We start from the raw sequence: 17,220 nt of genomic DNA, 5'->3' as shown, positions 1-17,220 counted from the left end.
AGTGGGGAAACCAGCTGACAGAACAGAGGGGCTAGATCTGTGCCTTGACATAGCAGTTACTGCAGTCGAGTGATAACTTGGGTGTCTGTCCTGTTTTAAGAGCCGCAGTCAACATTGTGCTGATGATGACAATAATGTTACACATTTTAAGTAACATAATTAAACAGCAATATATCTGAGTACATAAATAAATGTACATAAGTAAAATAAACAAAAACCATGGAAGCAAATTCTATACAAAAAATCAAAATGCAACATAATTACAGTATATATCTAGAAAAATTTATAAATAATGCAAAAAGCTCTTACATATAATCATACAATTACCAAAATAATTTACATACACACTGCACAAAACTAATATAAACATACATCCCTACACTCAACAGGCCCGCTCTCCTTGCAACGACAACATCACTCAGTCCACTCAAACATTCAACAAGCCATTATCATGCACAGAAAAATAGGGGCTGGTGTAATTTTCAGTGGCAAGGAAATGATGCTAGTAATCTTAGATACATTTAAAATATAATAAACTTTGCATCTTTATTTCCTCCCCTTATGCACACATCATTCTATACTTGCTAACTCTGCAGCCTCTCCCAGCAGTTTTTCTTGTTTGAAACAGTATCACCTTTTATTAACCACAGGAAATTGGTCAGTGTGGAAAAAAGTGACTAAATAGCTTACAATCCACTTTGGCTCTCTTTAGTTTTGAGTGCAATGCTGGGTATAGAGAAGGACACATGTTATAAAGAAGCATTTCACTCCAAGGCTGCACCCAGACTGGCAGTTTTACATGTAACTGGCTACCAAAAGTTACACAAGCATTACACAGTGTGTGTTACATTCAGTGATCAAGCACTGATTGTACCCCACTTCTCTGTGTTTTGCATCTCTACCAGGAAGTAAGCCCGAATGAAAGTAATGGAGCTTATTCCTGAGCATGCGTGCATAGGATTGTGCTGTAGTTGTTTGGACCAATCAGGAAAACCCCTGAAGCTCTTTAGTCAGGTATAAGCTTTATAGCACAATGTGCTATGGCAGTGCAGTGGTACCTTGGTTCTCAAACTTAATCTGTTCCTGAAGTCCATTCCAAAACCAAAGTGTTCCAAAACCAAGGCACTCTTTCCCATAGAAAGTAATGCAAAATGGACTAATCCGTTCCAGACTTTGAAAAACAACCCCTAAAACAGCAATTTAGCATGAATTTTACTAACAAGACCATTGATCCATCAAATGAAAGCAATAATCAATATACTGTACTATAAAATAAATAAAACAGTATTGTAGATGATAAAAATAAAAATTATTATTTTCCCCTTACCTGCACTGATGATAGTCATTGTTTAGATGGGGGGGGGGCTTTTATCCATTTCTGCAGTCACACAATCAATCAGTAGCTGAACTGGGTTTCACACAATCACAAAAACAAATTAACCGAAAAAACCTCAAAAACAAAAACACAAAATAAATAGCAAAAACAAAAAGAGCCAAACTTAAATCTGTTCCAGAAGTCCATTTGACTTCTGAAATGTTCGAAAACCAAGGCGCAGCTTCTGATTGGTGCAGGTGCCCCGGAAACAATAGCTGACAGCCACATCGGACGTTCGGCCTCCGAAAAATATTCGAAAACCAGAACACTTACTTCCAGGTTTTTGGTGTTTGAGAACCAAGGTGCGACTGTATAATGCCACCAAATACAATGCTGTAAGTGTTGCAGATTTTTAGGAATTGGGTGCAAGATGCCGTAATATGATGTAAAGGTGAATCACTTATAAGACATGCCTGATAGGCTCTTCCTTTTTCATTGTAATAGCAAGCCTTAATAACGATTACAATGCAGATGTGGCACACTAACTCAGAAGAAAGTCATTTCAAAGTGTGCATAGCACCACAGCCTTAAAAGTATTTTATCAAATTCTAGGCTGTATATAGTACTTTTATTTCTTTATTTCAATGCAGCAATTACTCTATGAAATAAAAAGTAATGCTATTATTTCTTTCTGTTTCTATTATTTCTTTATCTGTACTTAAATTTGAGCAGCAAGCATAATCAATACACTTTTATGTAAAATGTAAGTGCCATTACAATAATAGAGTGGCTAATAATGGGTTTATGACATTCAGTGGTTTCAGAGAAAATAGTATGACTTGAACTCTCCATCATTAGTGAAAATTACTTTTTGACTATGATTAAAATAGATGGATTTAAATGCTACTTCAGTTCAGTTTGACTTAATTAGCAGCAACTCTAAAGCACTTCCCATTGTCTTTGAAGAATACTGTGTTGTTTGCTTTAAATTCATTTGAAAAGAAGGAGATACTGACTTCGTCGTGATAGGTATATGAAAAGACATCCCCTTTATTAATTATTGTGTGCTTTAATGTTATTTTCTTCTTGTTATTTTGGATGCAAATTTAAATTTTTAATGCTTGTTATATGTAGGTTCAATTCAGATCTTGTAACCTAGTCCTGCATACCATAGTTTCAAGGCTGGAATCATGCCGTAGACTCACATAATCCTACTCTTTTCTTTTCTCTCCTGCCCAGATTTCCTCCAATAATGATTTTCTCTAACCTTAGTTTGCTGTGACATCTAGATCAGCAAACTACAATTAAGCCTGCTTCCAAGTCACTGTTTGCAAATTCTTCAAATTATGAAGATTCAGATGTCTTGTGACTTGCAAATTTATTATGACATAAGCTTTTGTAGACCACTCTCAACTTCATCAGATCCATTGTATAATCCAAAACTGACAAGTTTTGGTGGGACAGTATGTAGGAGAGTGAGGACACAGTGAAATGATATTCAAAAAGAACAGATCATAAAAAATGGCAGTGACTAATTAAAGTTTAGTTGCTCATCTTCTAGTATGAGAGGGATCATAATCTGTCAGAAATGCCCTTTTGTAGGGCATTTCTATGTAGGACAGACAGGTCAATCTCTAGGCAAAACAATAAATTAACACAATCTGATTCAGCGCTGATAGTACCCAGAAACCTGGAGGGGGGAACATTTCAACCTACCAACACCCTGCAACTGACCATAAAAATGGCCAAAACAAACAAACAAACAAACAAACAAACAAACAAACGAATTAGAACTCAGCATGCAATCCAATTTTGTCACTTTGGATTGAGATTATACATTTTTATTAAATTACATGTTTTAATTAGCTAACTAATGGCAGGATGTTTGTGTTAACAGCAACATTGCTTTGTTAATTTGTCACTGTCATTACTGTACTTTGCTTTCCCGTAATTGTCACTGTTTGTTCTTTCAGCGTGACATTTCTCTTTGACTTCACTCTCATATAGCCAGAGCTGGCCCACCTTTGAGGCAGGGTGAGGCAGCTGTCTTGGGCAATTGAAGGCCACTGTGGGCACTCTGCCCGCTCTGCTGCCATTGGCAGAGAAGTGGCACCGGCAACAGCACCGGTTTCCAATGAGATCTTGCTGAAGTCTTGCAAGATCTCACGGAGTGCAAAAGTCCTCGCAAGATCTCACCAGAAGCCTTGCAACCCAGGGAAGGGAGGCTGTGGCAGTGGAGCGGTGTGGCAGCACGTTCTTGTTTTACACCAGGTGGTGAACAGGGCATACCACCCCTGCATATTGCCAGCAGCAGATGGCAGCATACCAGAGAGTGGGAGGAGCATGATGGTGAAGTTGGCATGGCACAAACATTCCAACAGGAGCACTAGATTGGCCCAACTGATGTGACTGAACCATGCCATTCTTGAAGTGCCCCTCTTCCTCTCCATCATGGTATGCTGCAGGATTACACTTGAGGAAATGGACCGTGCTCTATTATAATTTATACCGGAATAATGGTATTAGCCTTCAAACTACTCAACAATTCTGTGGCAAAGTTGCCACAGTACTCTTTGTCAGTGTTTTTCAACCTTTTTTGGGCAAAGGCACACTTGTTTCATGATAAAAATCACGAGGCACACCACCATTAGAAAATGTTAAAAAAATTAACTCTGTGCCTATATTGACTATATATAAACATACCGGGCTGCTGCTGCTGCACAGGGCTGGACTCACTCGTCTCTCTTCTGAGACCCGACCGTGACTGACTGGTTCCAGATGACCTCCTCACCTCACACTGCACTTGCGGCCTGGTCTGTATCCACATGCGGTCTCTCTGCAGTGCCGACTCCCGCCGAGTCCTGGTCTCCGTCCGTCTCCTCCTGTTCCGGTCCTCCTGGTGACTCGAGTCACGACGTCTTCTTCTCTCCGCTGCTGCGCACACTGTGCTCGGGCGGGAAGGAAGTCGGAAGATGATGTCCTACTGTGATAGGTCCAGGCTGGAGTCTGGACCAATCACAGCCTGGACATCAGAAAAGTGGAGGGTGTCACCCTGAGGAGCACCAATCGGTGCCCCTGTTGGCCGAGGGTGGGGTCAAAAACCCCAAACCCCCCCATACCCAGGACACAGTCCGGCGCCCGCCTAGTGGGCGAAATGTTTTTTTTTTTTAAATCTTTCTTTTTTAAAAAAAAATCTTTTGAATTTTTCAATTTTCCCCACGGCACACCAGGCAACATCTCGCGGCACACTAGTGTGCTGCGGAACAGTGGTTGAAAAACACTGCTCTTTGTTTTGCCCTTCTGTAAATGGGCAAACTATGTTTGAGTTGCGGGGAGGAAGTGAAGAAGAGAGTCCAGACTGTGAGAGCCTGTGGCATGTTCTTGTGGAGGGTCAGATTTGTGACATTTGAGCCAACGTCTCAATCAAACAGTGAAAGTAAGTCAGTACCAGGAACGTCTAAGTGATTATTGGTTTTAAACAAAGGATACTTGCAGAAGCATTTGTTCAGAGCTTAAAAATAACTGTGTATTTTTTTCTTTCTACAGTATTACAGCCACCACTGCAAGTTTCTCCTTTAGAAATCACATTTCAGTATTGTAGGAGAAGTTTGAAGTTAGGTGTTATAAGTGACAGCAGTAACATAAAGGTAGGTATGTTACAGAGACGAGTGGATCTTCCAGTTCTGCTTTACTCTTGTTCTGTAGTGAATCATTAAACGGAGGTGCATTTATTGTTCATGAGAAATGTGCTTTCTGTTTGTTAAATGACAAAAGCCTTGGTAAATAAAAATATTTTCAGTCTGGATCTGAAACTCAACCATGAGGGAAACAGATGCATCTCTAAGTGGAGATCATTCCAGAGTTGATGCTACCATAGAGGTCTTTCTACTTGTCTTCTCACTCGAAATTCCAGTGGGGACTGCAAGCAGACAATCCCTTTTCTGATGGTTTTAAGGATCAAGTTGACTGGTATTGGAGGAGGTGCTTCTGCAGATTATTTGGACTCTGGGCCATTCAGGGCTTTGTAAAACCCCACTAACACATGGAATTGAGCCTGGTAGCACACAGACAAGTAGTGCAGAGCTTTTAGGACTGCTGTTACATGACCCCATGTTTCTGCTCCAGTTAAATAACCTGATAGCCATTGGACTCATCCACACTTTTGTTTGTTCTATGATTTCCAGACTCTAGGGTTTTGTTTCCATCCATACCTGGATGACATCCTGATGTCACTATTTTTTGCGTGATATATTTAAGTATTGCTCCTGAAGTTTTCCTGTAGCATGGTGTGGTGTGGAGCTGTGGGGCTGCCCTCCCAACACTGATTTTACTGCAGCTTTCCTGGACAGGTCTAGGGTGGCACAGATTGGCAGCAAAGTGCAGGTCTGCCAGCAGGAATAGCAACTGCTATAGCAACACTGGTATCAGGAGGACGACTGCATGACTATGCTATCATTTGGACTGCTACTGAGGTTTTGGGAACATAAGCTTGAAATCTGAGTGGTGGTACATGACTGTGTGAACTCCAGTCTCCTGAATGTTAATTAAAAACAGATAAGTATATCTTGCTGCAGTAATGAAAGTAATGACCCAGTTCTATTCCTCCACATCTTTCTACAGAAGCTACACCTGAAAAATGTCTCAAAGAAACAGATTACTTGGAGATTTGATCTTGATGCTGCTGGCAAAGCAGTAGATTCAGGCATCTTCAAATTTAGTTTGTATACTGGAGTTCTCTATCCAGGCCAATCTACAGTTGTTATCATATGCTTCTGTCCATGTAAGTATTCCCCCAAACCTGATTCAGTTTGCTCTCTCTTTCTGTGTTTAAAATTAATGCTGTATGTTTAAGCTTCCGCCTTTGAAAGGGTTTTGAAGACTCTGAAAAGCAGCACCACCATTTATATTTCCTATTCTGTTTTAAAGCAAACACAATTTTCACTGAATGTTTGCAAAGTAGTTGATTGGTACCGGAAGAACACAAGTTGTAAATTCTGTATGCATAAACAACCATAAGCTAGGGAGGTTGACTTGATTCTGAACAAAATTTAATTTGCTGATGCTCAGAAGAATTCTAATTGCTCCTATTTGTTGTCTTATGAAAAGTGTACTTGCAATGTGTTTATAGGGGTTTGGGAAACATCAGCTTCTGTCTTGAAACAAATATGCAAGCCAGAATGAATCAGCTGATAGTTGTTGAGCTCCACATTCCACCATGCAGGAACTGGATTTCAGTCTGGGAAATACTAAGAAGTCAGTCAAGGTTGCTTTGCTGCAGCCTCAGACATTGCTGCTTTATTGTATAACATATTTGACATAGTCAAGGGCTTACAAGTCTCCCGAGACTAGGCTTGTGTCATATATAAGGTTAAATTCAACTTCCTACTAGTACAGCTGTGAACTCACCTCTCTCTTTTCAAAGCCAGCCTGTCGAAAACTTTGCTTGCTGTGCATCTATAGAATGTTTGATAGAGATACTACAAAGAGAAATGGGGTCTTAGCACTTTCCTTGCTTACTTAGAACATTTTCTGTTGTTTTATGTTGGAAAGTTCAGTAATGAAAAGGGCTAGCGATAGGCACGTCACAAAGTGTGTAGTTGAAAAAAGAGGGGTATGTGTAGGTGCAGGGAGCTGTAGTTTTATCAAGATTGGTACAAGCAAGTTAACTGCTAAATCAGCCATTCATTAAGTCCGCAAAAATAATTACTCCACATTTCCCTGTCCTGCCTACTTATTCATACATTTTGATGATAGTAATATGCCAACTAAAAGTGAAAAAGATACCGTCTCTAAGGCTCTCATACCTAGCTGCTGGGCTAGTTTTTGCTTGACTAGATGAAGAGTAGTACAAGCCTCTGTCAAATATAAGTGATACTTAACATTAAGGGATGTGCTGCAATATCAATGAGGAACCTATGGAGATATTAATTGTGAACTTGCTCACGACTGATGCTGTATCAAAAGTTGTCAAACAGAGTATGGTATCTTTTAAACTTGGCAAGAATGAAGTAAAGGGTAAAGATCTTTGAAGGGAGTCATTGCCCTTCATAAAAGCTGGGCCCCTTTACGAAAACCTCCAGCTGGTATAAAATGCTGCAGCCAGACTAGTTAGTTACCTCCAGCACATACCTCCACTGCTTAAAAACTTGCACTGGCCTCCAATAATCAATGAATGTTCTTAACTCATAACAACTTAGGTGCACGTCTGATCACTGAGATCTTTGAGGGAGTCCCTCTTACTGGTTCCCATGACTCACATGCATTATTCATATCTACCACATGCTGTGTGTTCAGCATTCTAGGTCCAGTTCTTTGGACCTCCTAGCTGAGATCAGGCACGCCCCTCCTCGATGACCCTCATGTGTTTGGTGACTGCTTTTTAAAAATTTCAGCAAGCATTTAAAATGTGATTTTATGGTTAATTTTCATTGCTTTAATTGAATCCTTATTGAATCCTTCTTGGACTCCTATTTCCCATTACATAGAAAATGTAGTATATAAAATTGAATCCAACAGAAATGCTACAGATTTCTACAACTTAGCATGCTTAGCAAGAATCTAGTCTAATCTGCTGCTTAAAAAGCACACTTAATTTATGTTAATATGAACAATCATTACATTCCCTCCCTCCCCAGATTGGGCTGGGGCATATACAGCTCAAGTGCCAGTTCTTCTGAATGAAGATGTGTCTGTTTACCGAATAGTCACTTTATCTGGGTCCATGACGTCATCCAAGATCAACTTTGAGCCTCAGCTCGTGATACTGACTCCAGTTCCTCTCAATGTGGAAACCGGGGTAGATGTCTGTATAATTCCTCAGGATTATTTAAGGTAAATTACAATTTACCTAAATTACAGTTTAAGTTGCAATCACGTATAAACTGCTTTCCCCTACTGGAGTTTTTCTGTAAATCTCTCATTAATTTAAAGGGTGAGTTTATACATATGAGAGGAAGTGGCATTTTTAAAAAAAATGAGATTAATTTATACCTTCTTTTTTCAAAATAATGTCTTGTGCTGGTGCTGCTAAATGAATAGGGGGGAAACAGTTGCAACAAATTGTGAAGTTGCAGGATAGTTTATCTGTGAGACAGGCTTACCTACATTGCTTTTCCTAATTCTTACAATAATATGTATTAGGGATCTTGGGTTAATTAATTATGCCTTATTATGTGTCAGTAATTTGTTGTGAGACGGGGTATGGCATTGGATCAGAGCAGATGGCCAGATGCAGAAGTGAAAATCCTCTGCAGGCCACTTGGACAGGTGGGCAGGTAATATGATGACACCAGGTGACAGAAATTTCAAGTCACAATTGCAAATGAAAATTCTTCTGTTGTAGCCATAGCTTGAAGCAGATCTTTTTGAATCTGGTGCCTTCTTTTCACTTTGCATGACATCAGAAAAAAAATTACCTAACTGAAAAAGTGCCAAATTCAAGCCATGCCTACAGAGAGTGCTTTCTGGAGTCTTTTTTTTTTTTTTTGAAGTGCGGCTTGAATTGTTTTCCAACTTTCCAGTGCCTGATGTCTTATGATGCCAGACATGGAGAAGATACAGTAAGTATGCACCCAAAAGGTGGGCCAACCTTTGAGGCCCCATGTGCTACATTAGGCCTGTGGGCTGGAGGTTCCCCACCACTGCTGTAAGGAAGCTCAAGACTGCAGAGTAGTTGCTCATGTATAAAATGATAATTCAAACCATTGTAGCAAACAGGTTGGACTTGAGGGTGTCAACATATGAGATCCTGCTTTGATGGAGGATCAGCTCCCGTTGTGTGCTGGTTCAGGACCAGACATCATCTCATCTAAGCCTATACTGGACTGTTTCAACGTGCTACAGGCCTTTTTTCTGGAAATTCATTGAGTTGAGCAGAAAGGGAAGTTGGTCCGCTGAAGGCTCTTTCTGTAGCATCCATAGGGCTGCCAGGACAGCTCTGCTAGCGCACAGCACCATATCTAGAATTTGATTTAGTAAGGAACATCTTAGACCTGTTTGCCATTTAGTTATATACCATTTACTACCTAGCCTATGATATTTGGGGTTTTTTTGGGTTGTTTTTTTTTTGGTGCTGTGGAGGTTCAACTAGCCTTGTAGGATTGTGCTAATTGTAGGATTGTGTTCACCAAAATATATAAGTTGGTGATTTTATAGGGTTTTGATCTACGCATGCCTTTATTATTTAGAATGAATTGGATCTAAGGAACTATTCATGCATGCCCTGGAGGGCTTTGGATGTGTGTTTGTTAAATAACTCATCACATCACATGATAAACCTCTTTTAGAACTTGAACAGCTTGTGATATACTGCAGGCGGAACAGAAAGTTGTTGAGCTTTTTTTTAGGGGTGTTGGAGCTTTTTTTTAGGAAGCTTAGTATCACAAACAATCGCCCATTTCATGGACAGAACGAGGGCAGCGGGGGCGGAGACTTCCACCACAATTCTAATTACAGCCAGCAATTTAAAGGGAGCCCACGATTGACCATGATCATTTGGGGATCGACCTGTTGATTGTGATCAACCTGTTGGACATTGCAGTGATATAGCATGGGGTTGTGCCTTTCCACATGAAGAAGGCAGTTCTACTGAGAGTTCAAGCCCTTGACTTTGCTGAAAATTGTTCTTTGTACAAACACTAAATGGTGTTCCTAGCTGAAGTGGCTTTGCAAACGGACTCAACAAAGCAATATGCAAAATCAGCTTGGTGTTACTCTAAATTTTACTCTTCAAGAAGCTGGATAATGTAACAGTATAAACTTTGAAAATTATGAATAAGATTTAATATAACCTGAAGTCCTTCACCTTTTGTTTATGAACTCCCAAGTAAGAAGTGCTTGTTTAATACAAATTAGCTGTTACTTTACTCAAAGGATTCTCATCTGACAGCTAATTATAAAATGTATTTTTTTCCTTAAAGTAATTCTCTGAAAACAACTGTGAAAATATATTCTTCAACTTTGTTACGTTGATCTTTTGGGACTACATATCTTGCTGCTGCTTCTTTTTTTAACAGTTCGACAGTCTTGCAAGTTGAAATTTCAGAATTGGACTCTGGAGAGGATGTTCATCAGATTAATCCTTTAACAGTGGATTTTCCAAATGGCAATGTAATTCAAGTAACATCAGAAGGAAACAATATTGGATTTACCTGCCATGTCAGTTTCTGTTCTTCAAAGCCAATTTCCTTTTTGAAGAATGTCTTCTTTGTTGATGGAGAAAAGAACAGGTAGTCACATTTAGGTACTTCTATGTGTAGAAATAACTTGGGAAAATTCTTAAAAGATGTTACTTAGCTGAGGGGAAGTGTATAAAAATGGAGAAAGATGTAGTCAGATTATGTCTTGAGGGCAAATCTCATTTGAAATGCTACTGTTTGAAATGGTTGATTTACTACATAGAGAGAAATCCAAAGAACGAGTGACCCAGGGCTGGTTCCAGGATTTTGATGGCCTGCAGGAAAAAAACATAACTTTGTTGAGCCAATGAAGTGGCCAAATAATCCATCCACCTGAGTGATCCACTAGTGGTTTCCTCTTTCCCACTCACCTGCAGAAGTGGGAGTGAAGAGCAGGAAAACAGGGCACGGTGTAGCCCTTTTAATAGGAGGTGTGGCAGCATAGCTCAAGTTCATTCTGGTATAGAAATAGGTTCAGGAGAGTTACACCAGGTGCCAGGACTAGGGGGAGAGGGGAGACAAAAAAACAAGAAGACAGTTGCAAGGAATGGGGCATGCTCAGCACAAAAACTCTTTATATCGACTGCTTTCTATCTTGGCTCAGCTCATCCTGACTGACCTGTTGGTCCTTTGGAGCCTGCAGCTACTCTTTCTCCTCCTTGCCATGAAAGAGAGAAGTGACAGGGCTTTTTTTCCAGGGGGAACTCAGAACTCAGTTCTGAGGTGGGTTCCAGAACCTCTCAGGTGAGTTCCAGCGGCTCTCAGGTGGCTGCCATTGCCATTCTAAGAGAAAGAGGAAGGTGTTTATGGTGAGTTCTGGCACCTCTTTTTTAGAAGAATAGCCCTGGAAGGTGGGTCTGTGGGCTGGTAGTGAAGTTAGAAAAGAAACAGCAACAGAGGGAGGCGAGCAAGCATGTAGCTGATTGCTACTCCTTCTCCCCATTGTAATTTCTTGGGCGTTTCCCAGTTTTATTTATTTATATTAATATATTTATAAATTGTGCTTCCTTCAAAGGAGCTCAAGGCTATGTGCAACACATATATTAACATTGTAACACGAACATTAAAAGCATGCTAAAAAGAAGTAATAATAATTCAGTAAACACTGATTCAGATATTGTTGCTGAACATTAAGCCTTCCAACATCAAGTGGTGAAAGTGTTTGACTAGGACGTGGGGGATCAGGGATTGAATCTCCACTCAGCCCAGAAGCTCACTGGGTGACCTTGGGTCTGCCACAGTCTCTCAGGCTAACCTACCTGGCAGAAGAGAACATTTAGAGGGAAAAGAAGTGTGCATGCCACCTTGAACTCCTTGGAGAAAAGCTGGGATATAAATATAATAAATAAATTAACTAGCAAAAGCCTGGGTAAATAAAGTGACACCTGAAGACCAGGAATGAGTTAATAGTTATGCCCTGTTTTTGGAGTGTTGCTCAATTAGTATTGTTTTAAAATAAGCTTTTGTATATTCATGATGCACAATTACAGTATAAAATTTATATTTCTACCCCACAGAATTTTAACTTCCCCAGATGCCTAACAAAACGGATAAACATTTCTAGGAAAACATTAAAAACCCATCCCATGAAATAATGTCAGGGACCAGAAGACTAAAACAACCAGCAATTATGCCATAAATGCTCTCTAGAGATGTTTTCCCAACCCATGGTCTTAAAGGTGTAGCAAAATAACAAACCTGATTATGAATGCATAAATTTCTGAAAAGCTTAACAAGCAGGTGATGCTGTTGTTTGGGGAGTTGTCTGTCTTTAAGCACATTCAACGTGCTTTCTATCCTCACGGCTGAAAATTACTGAAAGCCACTAGTCACAAGATTGAGGCAGAGCTTGGCATAATCAGCTAGCAATTACAGCATTTTTTTACTAATATCTAATCCGTTTTACAAAATTTCTAAATGGTTTGTGTTATGTAGTGTAGTTTCACCCTGGGCCAACAGGGGGATACTGTATATAGTTTTCACTCAGGTCTGTAGATAGTTTTCACTCAGGTCCGCGGCAGTTATTTTTGGCGGGAACTCTGGGCTGTTGTGGTTACAATGTTGACAGCCGGCTGCCTATAAATACAGGCCGGCTGAGCTGTTCGCAGTTAGTTCTATTCCAGCTTACCATAATAAAGAGCTACTTGAAGAAATCGCTGTGCCGGCTGCTATGTCAACCCACGACTTAACACTGGCGACGAGGATGGGATGGATGGACATCAGAGCACAGCCAGATGCGGCCAGCCTCTGAACTGAGCTGAATCACTGAGCTGAATCACAGAGCGAAATCACTGAGCGAAATCACTGGGCAGCACCAATTCAGAGCTGACTGTTCTGGCTAGAGCACTGTGTTCCATCCATCGCCCTTCACGCCGGCATCGGAATCATGGCTTCACTTGTGCCTCTACCGCCGTTTGCGCCAGCCTCTGAATCATGGGACTCCTACCTTGCTCGGTTCGACTGCTACCTCCAAGCCAACGAGCTGACAGCAGTATCAAAGGATCGGAAGCGGGGCCTATTCCTCAGCCTCTGTGGGCCTGAGGTGTTTGAGACGGCCCGAGCGTTGGTTGCGCCTGAAGCAGTCCAGGCAACACCATGGGACACGATCCAAGAGAAGCTCCGCAACCACTACGCACCAAAGCCGTCCAAGATTGCTGCCCGCCATGCGTTCTACCACCGGAACCAGGCAGAGGGGGAGTCAATCAACAACTACACCACCGCCCTGCGACAGGCTGCAATGCACTGTGAGTTCCGAGACTTAGACGATGCCCTGATGGATCGAATCGTCTGCGGGGTCCGGGACATCCATCTGCAACGGCGCCTCCTAGCCAAGCCAGACCTCACGCTACAGAAAGCCATTGAGGAGGCTGTGGCCTCAGAAGCTGCTGAACGCTCCGCCCAGGAGATCCGCAAGTCCAGCAGCCCGCGTCTTGCTAGGGAGCCAGTTCCGGTGCATCATGAAGAGGCCAGCAGTGAGGAGGCATCCTCCAGTGAAGACGATGATGTGCACCAGACAAAGCGGGAGCGTAGGAAGTTCCAACAGAAGTCCAAGGGCCAACCGGAATGTGCTGGCTGCGGAGGCAACCATTCCCGTGCCAAGTGTCGATTCAGAGACGCCATCTGTAGGAAGTGTTCCAGAAGGGGCCACATCGCTAAGGTCTGCCGATCGGCTCCGTCTGACACCCCCCCTTCATCGACTCGCAAGTCCAAGTCTTCACTCCAGTCTGCCAAGGAAAGTTGTTTCGCTCTCACCAACTGCCGCTGCCCGTCTGGAACCACGATTGGCCAAACCGACTCGCCTACGCGACGCAAGCTGAACGTCACGGTGCTCATTGAAGGAGCTCCATGTGACATGGAGATCGACACCGGGTCTGCCCTGTCCATCGTGTCATGGAGCACCATCAAAAGACTGGTACCCAGAGTGTCCAAAAGGCAACTCGACTCTCACCGCGTACACCTGAGAGACTACCAGGGAAACGACATTCCCGTGGTAGGCGTTGGCCGGTTCCGGATCGCCTTCAAGGATTTTTCGGGCCTGCTCCGGTTGGTGGTGGTCGAAGGTCAGCGGCCAAGCCTCCTAGGGCTAGACTGGTTTGATGCCCTCGGCCTGGAAGTCACCGGCATCAACTGCATCTCTAACGCAGAGACTGAGGGTCTGGTCAAAGACTTTGCCGAGGTTTTTGACGGCACCTTGGGCCAATATACAGGTACGCCCATTTCCTTTAGCCTTGATCCACAAGTCGCCCCCATCAAGCTAAAGCCACGCCGGGTTCCCTTTGCTCTCAAGGCTAAGGTGGATGAACAACTGGACAAGCTGATCGCCCAAGGGGTTTTGGAGCCGGTTGACCACGCAAAGTGGGAAACCCCCATCGTCACGCCTGTCAAGCCAGATGGGTCGGTGAGAATCTGCGCTGACTACAAGTGCACGATCAACAAGGCACTTCAGCAGCACGCTTATCCGGTTCCTGTTGTCCAACACCTGCTGCATTCCCTGGGTGAGGGTAAGGTCTTCGCTAAGCTGGACCTTGCCCAAGCCTATCAACAACTGCCAGTCGATGATGCCACTGCTGAAGCCCAGACGATCGTCACCCACCGGGGGGCATTCCGTTGCCGCCGGTTGCAGTTCGGGGTGAGTGTGGCTCCTGGCATCTTCCAAAGCCTTATGGAGCGTCTCCTGCAAGGGCTTCCGGGCGTGGTACCATATTTTGATGACGTCTTGGTGTCTGCAGACTCACACCAGCAGCTGTTCGAGCGCCTCCGTGCCGTGCTGACCAGGTTCCAGGAGGCCGGGCTCAAGGTAAAGAGGGAGAAGTGCCAGATTGCCGTTCCACAGGTAGAGTTCCTGGGCTATCTTATCGATGCCTCCGGCCTTCATCCAACCACAGCCAAGATCCGCGCTATCCAGCAGGCCCCCACCCCAAAGAACAAAACGGAGTTGCAGGCATTCCTGGGGCTGCTGAACTTTTATAACATGTTCCTGCCCCACAAAGCCACAGTGGCTGAGCCTCTTCACCGACTCCTTAGCACTAAGACGCCTTGGGCCTGGGGTCATCGGGAGACGGCGGCCTTCAACGCGGTCAAGGCTCTCCTTTCTTCAGACAGTGTGCTGGTACAGTACAGTGAATCCAGGCCGCTGGTCCTTGCCTGCGACGCCTCACCTTTTGGCATCGGTGCTGTCCTTAGTCACCGTTTTCCAGATGGAAGAGAAGCACCGCTCGCCTACTTTTCCAGGACACTATCTCCGACGGAACGGAATTACAGCCAGCTCGACAAGGAGGCATTGGCACTTGTGGCTGGAGTGAAGAGGTTCCATGAATACCTCTATGGCAGGACTTTTGACCTCATCACTGACCACAAGCCACTCCTGGGCCTCCTCGCCGGTGATCGTCCAACTCCACCGGTCCTCTCACCACGCATGCTGCGATGGACTGTTTTCCTGGCTGCCTACCACTACCGGCTCATCCATCGCCCGGGGAAATCGATGGGCCATGCCGACGCCCTCAGCCGTTGCCCTCTTCCAGCATTTGTGGAAGACCCGGCTCCAGCTTCATCGCTCCTTCTGATTGAGGATCTTCCGGCAGCGCCTGTATCGGCTGCCACTGTGGCCTCCGCATCTGCCCAGGATCGCACCATCAGCCGGGTGCTCAACTGGGTGTGGAGGGGGTGGCCACAAGGGCCTTTTGCATCGGAGTTCCAGCCCTTCGCAACCAGACAACATGAACTCTCAGCTCATCGCGGCTGCCTGCTGTGGGGAGACCGCGTCGTGATTCCCCAGGGACTCCGTCAGCGCGTCCTGGAGGCTCTGCACGTTGGCCACCCGGGAATTGTCAAAATGAAGGCGTTGGCTCGGTGTTACGTCTGGTGGCCTAATATGGACGATGCCATCACTGCCTGGGTGAGTGTCCGCCTGTCAAGCGTGCCAGGAGTCGAGGCCTGCACCACCGGCAGCTAAGGGACACACCTGGGAGACGCCAAAGACACCCTGGTCGAGGGTGCACATCGATCTGGCTGGCCCCTTTCACGGCCGGACCTTTATGGTAGTGGTGGACGCCTATTCCAAATGGCTGGAGGTCGCCCTGATGCCCTCCACCACTACCGAAGCTGTCATCCGGGTGCTGCGAGGCCTGTTTGCAACGCATGGGTGTCCTGATGTCCTTGTCTCTGACAACGGACCGCAGTTCACGTCAGGCACATTTGAGCGGTATCTTTTGGGACTGGGCATCCGCCATGCCCTAACGGCACCTTTTCATCCATCCAGCAACGGGCAAGCGGAAAGAATGGTCCGCTCGACAAAAGAGGCACTGGCGCACCTGGACCGGGGAGACTGGCATGAGCGGGTCGCCGAATACTTGTTCGTGCAGCACATCACCCCTCATGCGGCCACAGGGAGGAGTCCTGCTGAACTGCTTATGGGCCGCCGCCTCAGGTCACCGCTCGACCGGCTACACCCAGACTTTGCCATGGCTGAACCCCCAGGCTGTGCCAACGCACCACGGTCATTTGTCCCAGGAAACCAGGTCTTTGCCCGGAACTATGTGGGGAACATCCCTTGGGTGCCAGCCACAGTAGTGGGAGTCACTGGACCTCGCTCGTACCAGGTGGCACTCGAAGATGGACGCTTGTGGCGACGGCACATAGACCAGCTTAGGCGCAGGGTTGGGGACTTGGACACTACCGAGGTGCCCCCAACTGCGCTTGCGGCTCCAGAAGAGACACGTACAGATGGCGAGGCCCCACCTACACCTCCCTCGCAAACTGCCAGCGTGGAGCCGAACCAAGCCGTTTCAGAACAGACTCAGACCACTCCACTTGCGGAGGCTCCACCCACAGCAGCGGATCCAGGGGAGTTGGTTCCAACGCCACCTAGGGTCGCACCACAGCCTCAGCGAGAACTGTGTGGCCCTCCGGACTTGGCTACCAGTCCCCGGCGGTCTGGCAGAGTTTCCAAGCGCCCAACTTATTTAAAGGACTATGTTGTTGGACAGGTATCACTGTTGGTCTAAGTAGGGGAAATGTAACCGATATGCTTTTGTGCTTAATTGAACCATTACGCGTAGTGCTGTATATAAGGAAACCATTACAATTGTAACTAACGCCTTATCTCGGTGGGGAGGGGTGTTATGTAGTGTAGTTTCACCCTGGGCCAACAGGGGGATACTGTATATAGTTTTCACTCAGGTCTGTAGATAGTTTTCACTCAGGTCCGCGGCAGTTATTTTTGGCGGGAAC

General features: G+C 44.7%; 1 protein-coding gene across 2 annotated transcripts in view; it reads left to right on the top strand.

Moving 5' to 3' along the window:
• Positions 1–17,220, top strand: part of CFAP47 (cilia and flagella associated protein 47) — a 178,705-nt gene that overhangs the window by 30,135 nt on the left and 131,350 nt on the right. For both annotated transcript variants that reach the window (XM_083498341.1, XM_083498342.1), the window contains 4 exons: positions 4,862–4,962; positions 5,936–6,095; positions 7,951–8,146; positions 10,330–10,542. In XM_083498341.1, coding sequence (XP_083354467.1) covers positions 4,862–4,962; positions 5,936–6,095; positions 7,951–8,146; positions 10,330–10,542 — 670 coding nt within the window. The remainder of the gene's footprint in view (positions 1–4,861; positions 4,963–5,935; positions 6,096–7,950; positions 8,147–10,329; positions 10,543–17,220) is intronic.

The sequence above is a fragment of the Podarcis liolepis genome (genome assembly GCF_965112155.1).
Source record: "Podarcis liolepis genome assembly, chromosome: 4".
Taxonomy (NCBI): Eukaryota; Metazoa; Chordata; class Lepidosauria; order Squamata; family Lacertidae; genus Podarcis; species Podarcis liolepis.
This window is presented reverse-complemented; position numbering and strand designations above follow the sequence as displayed.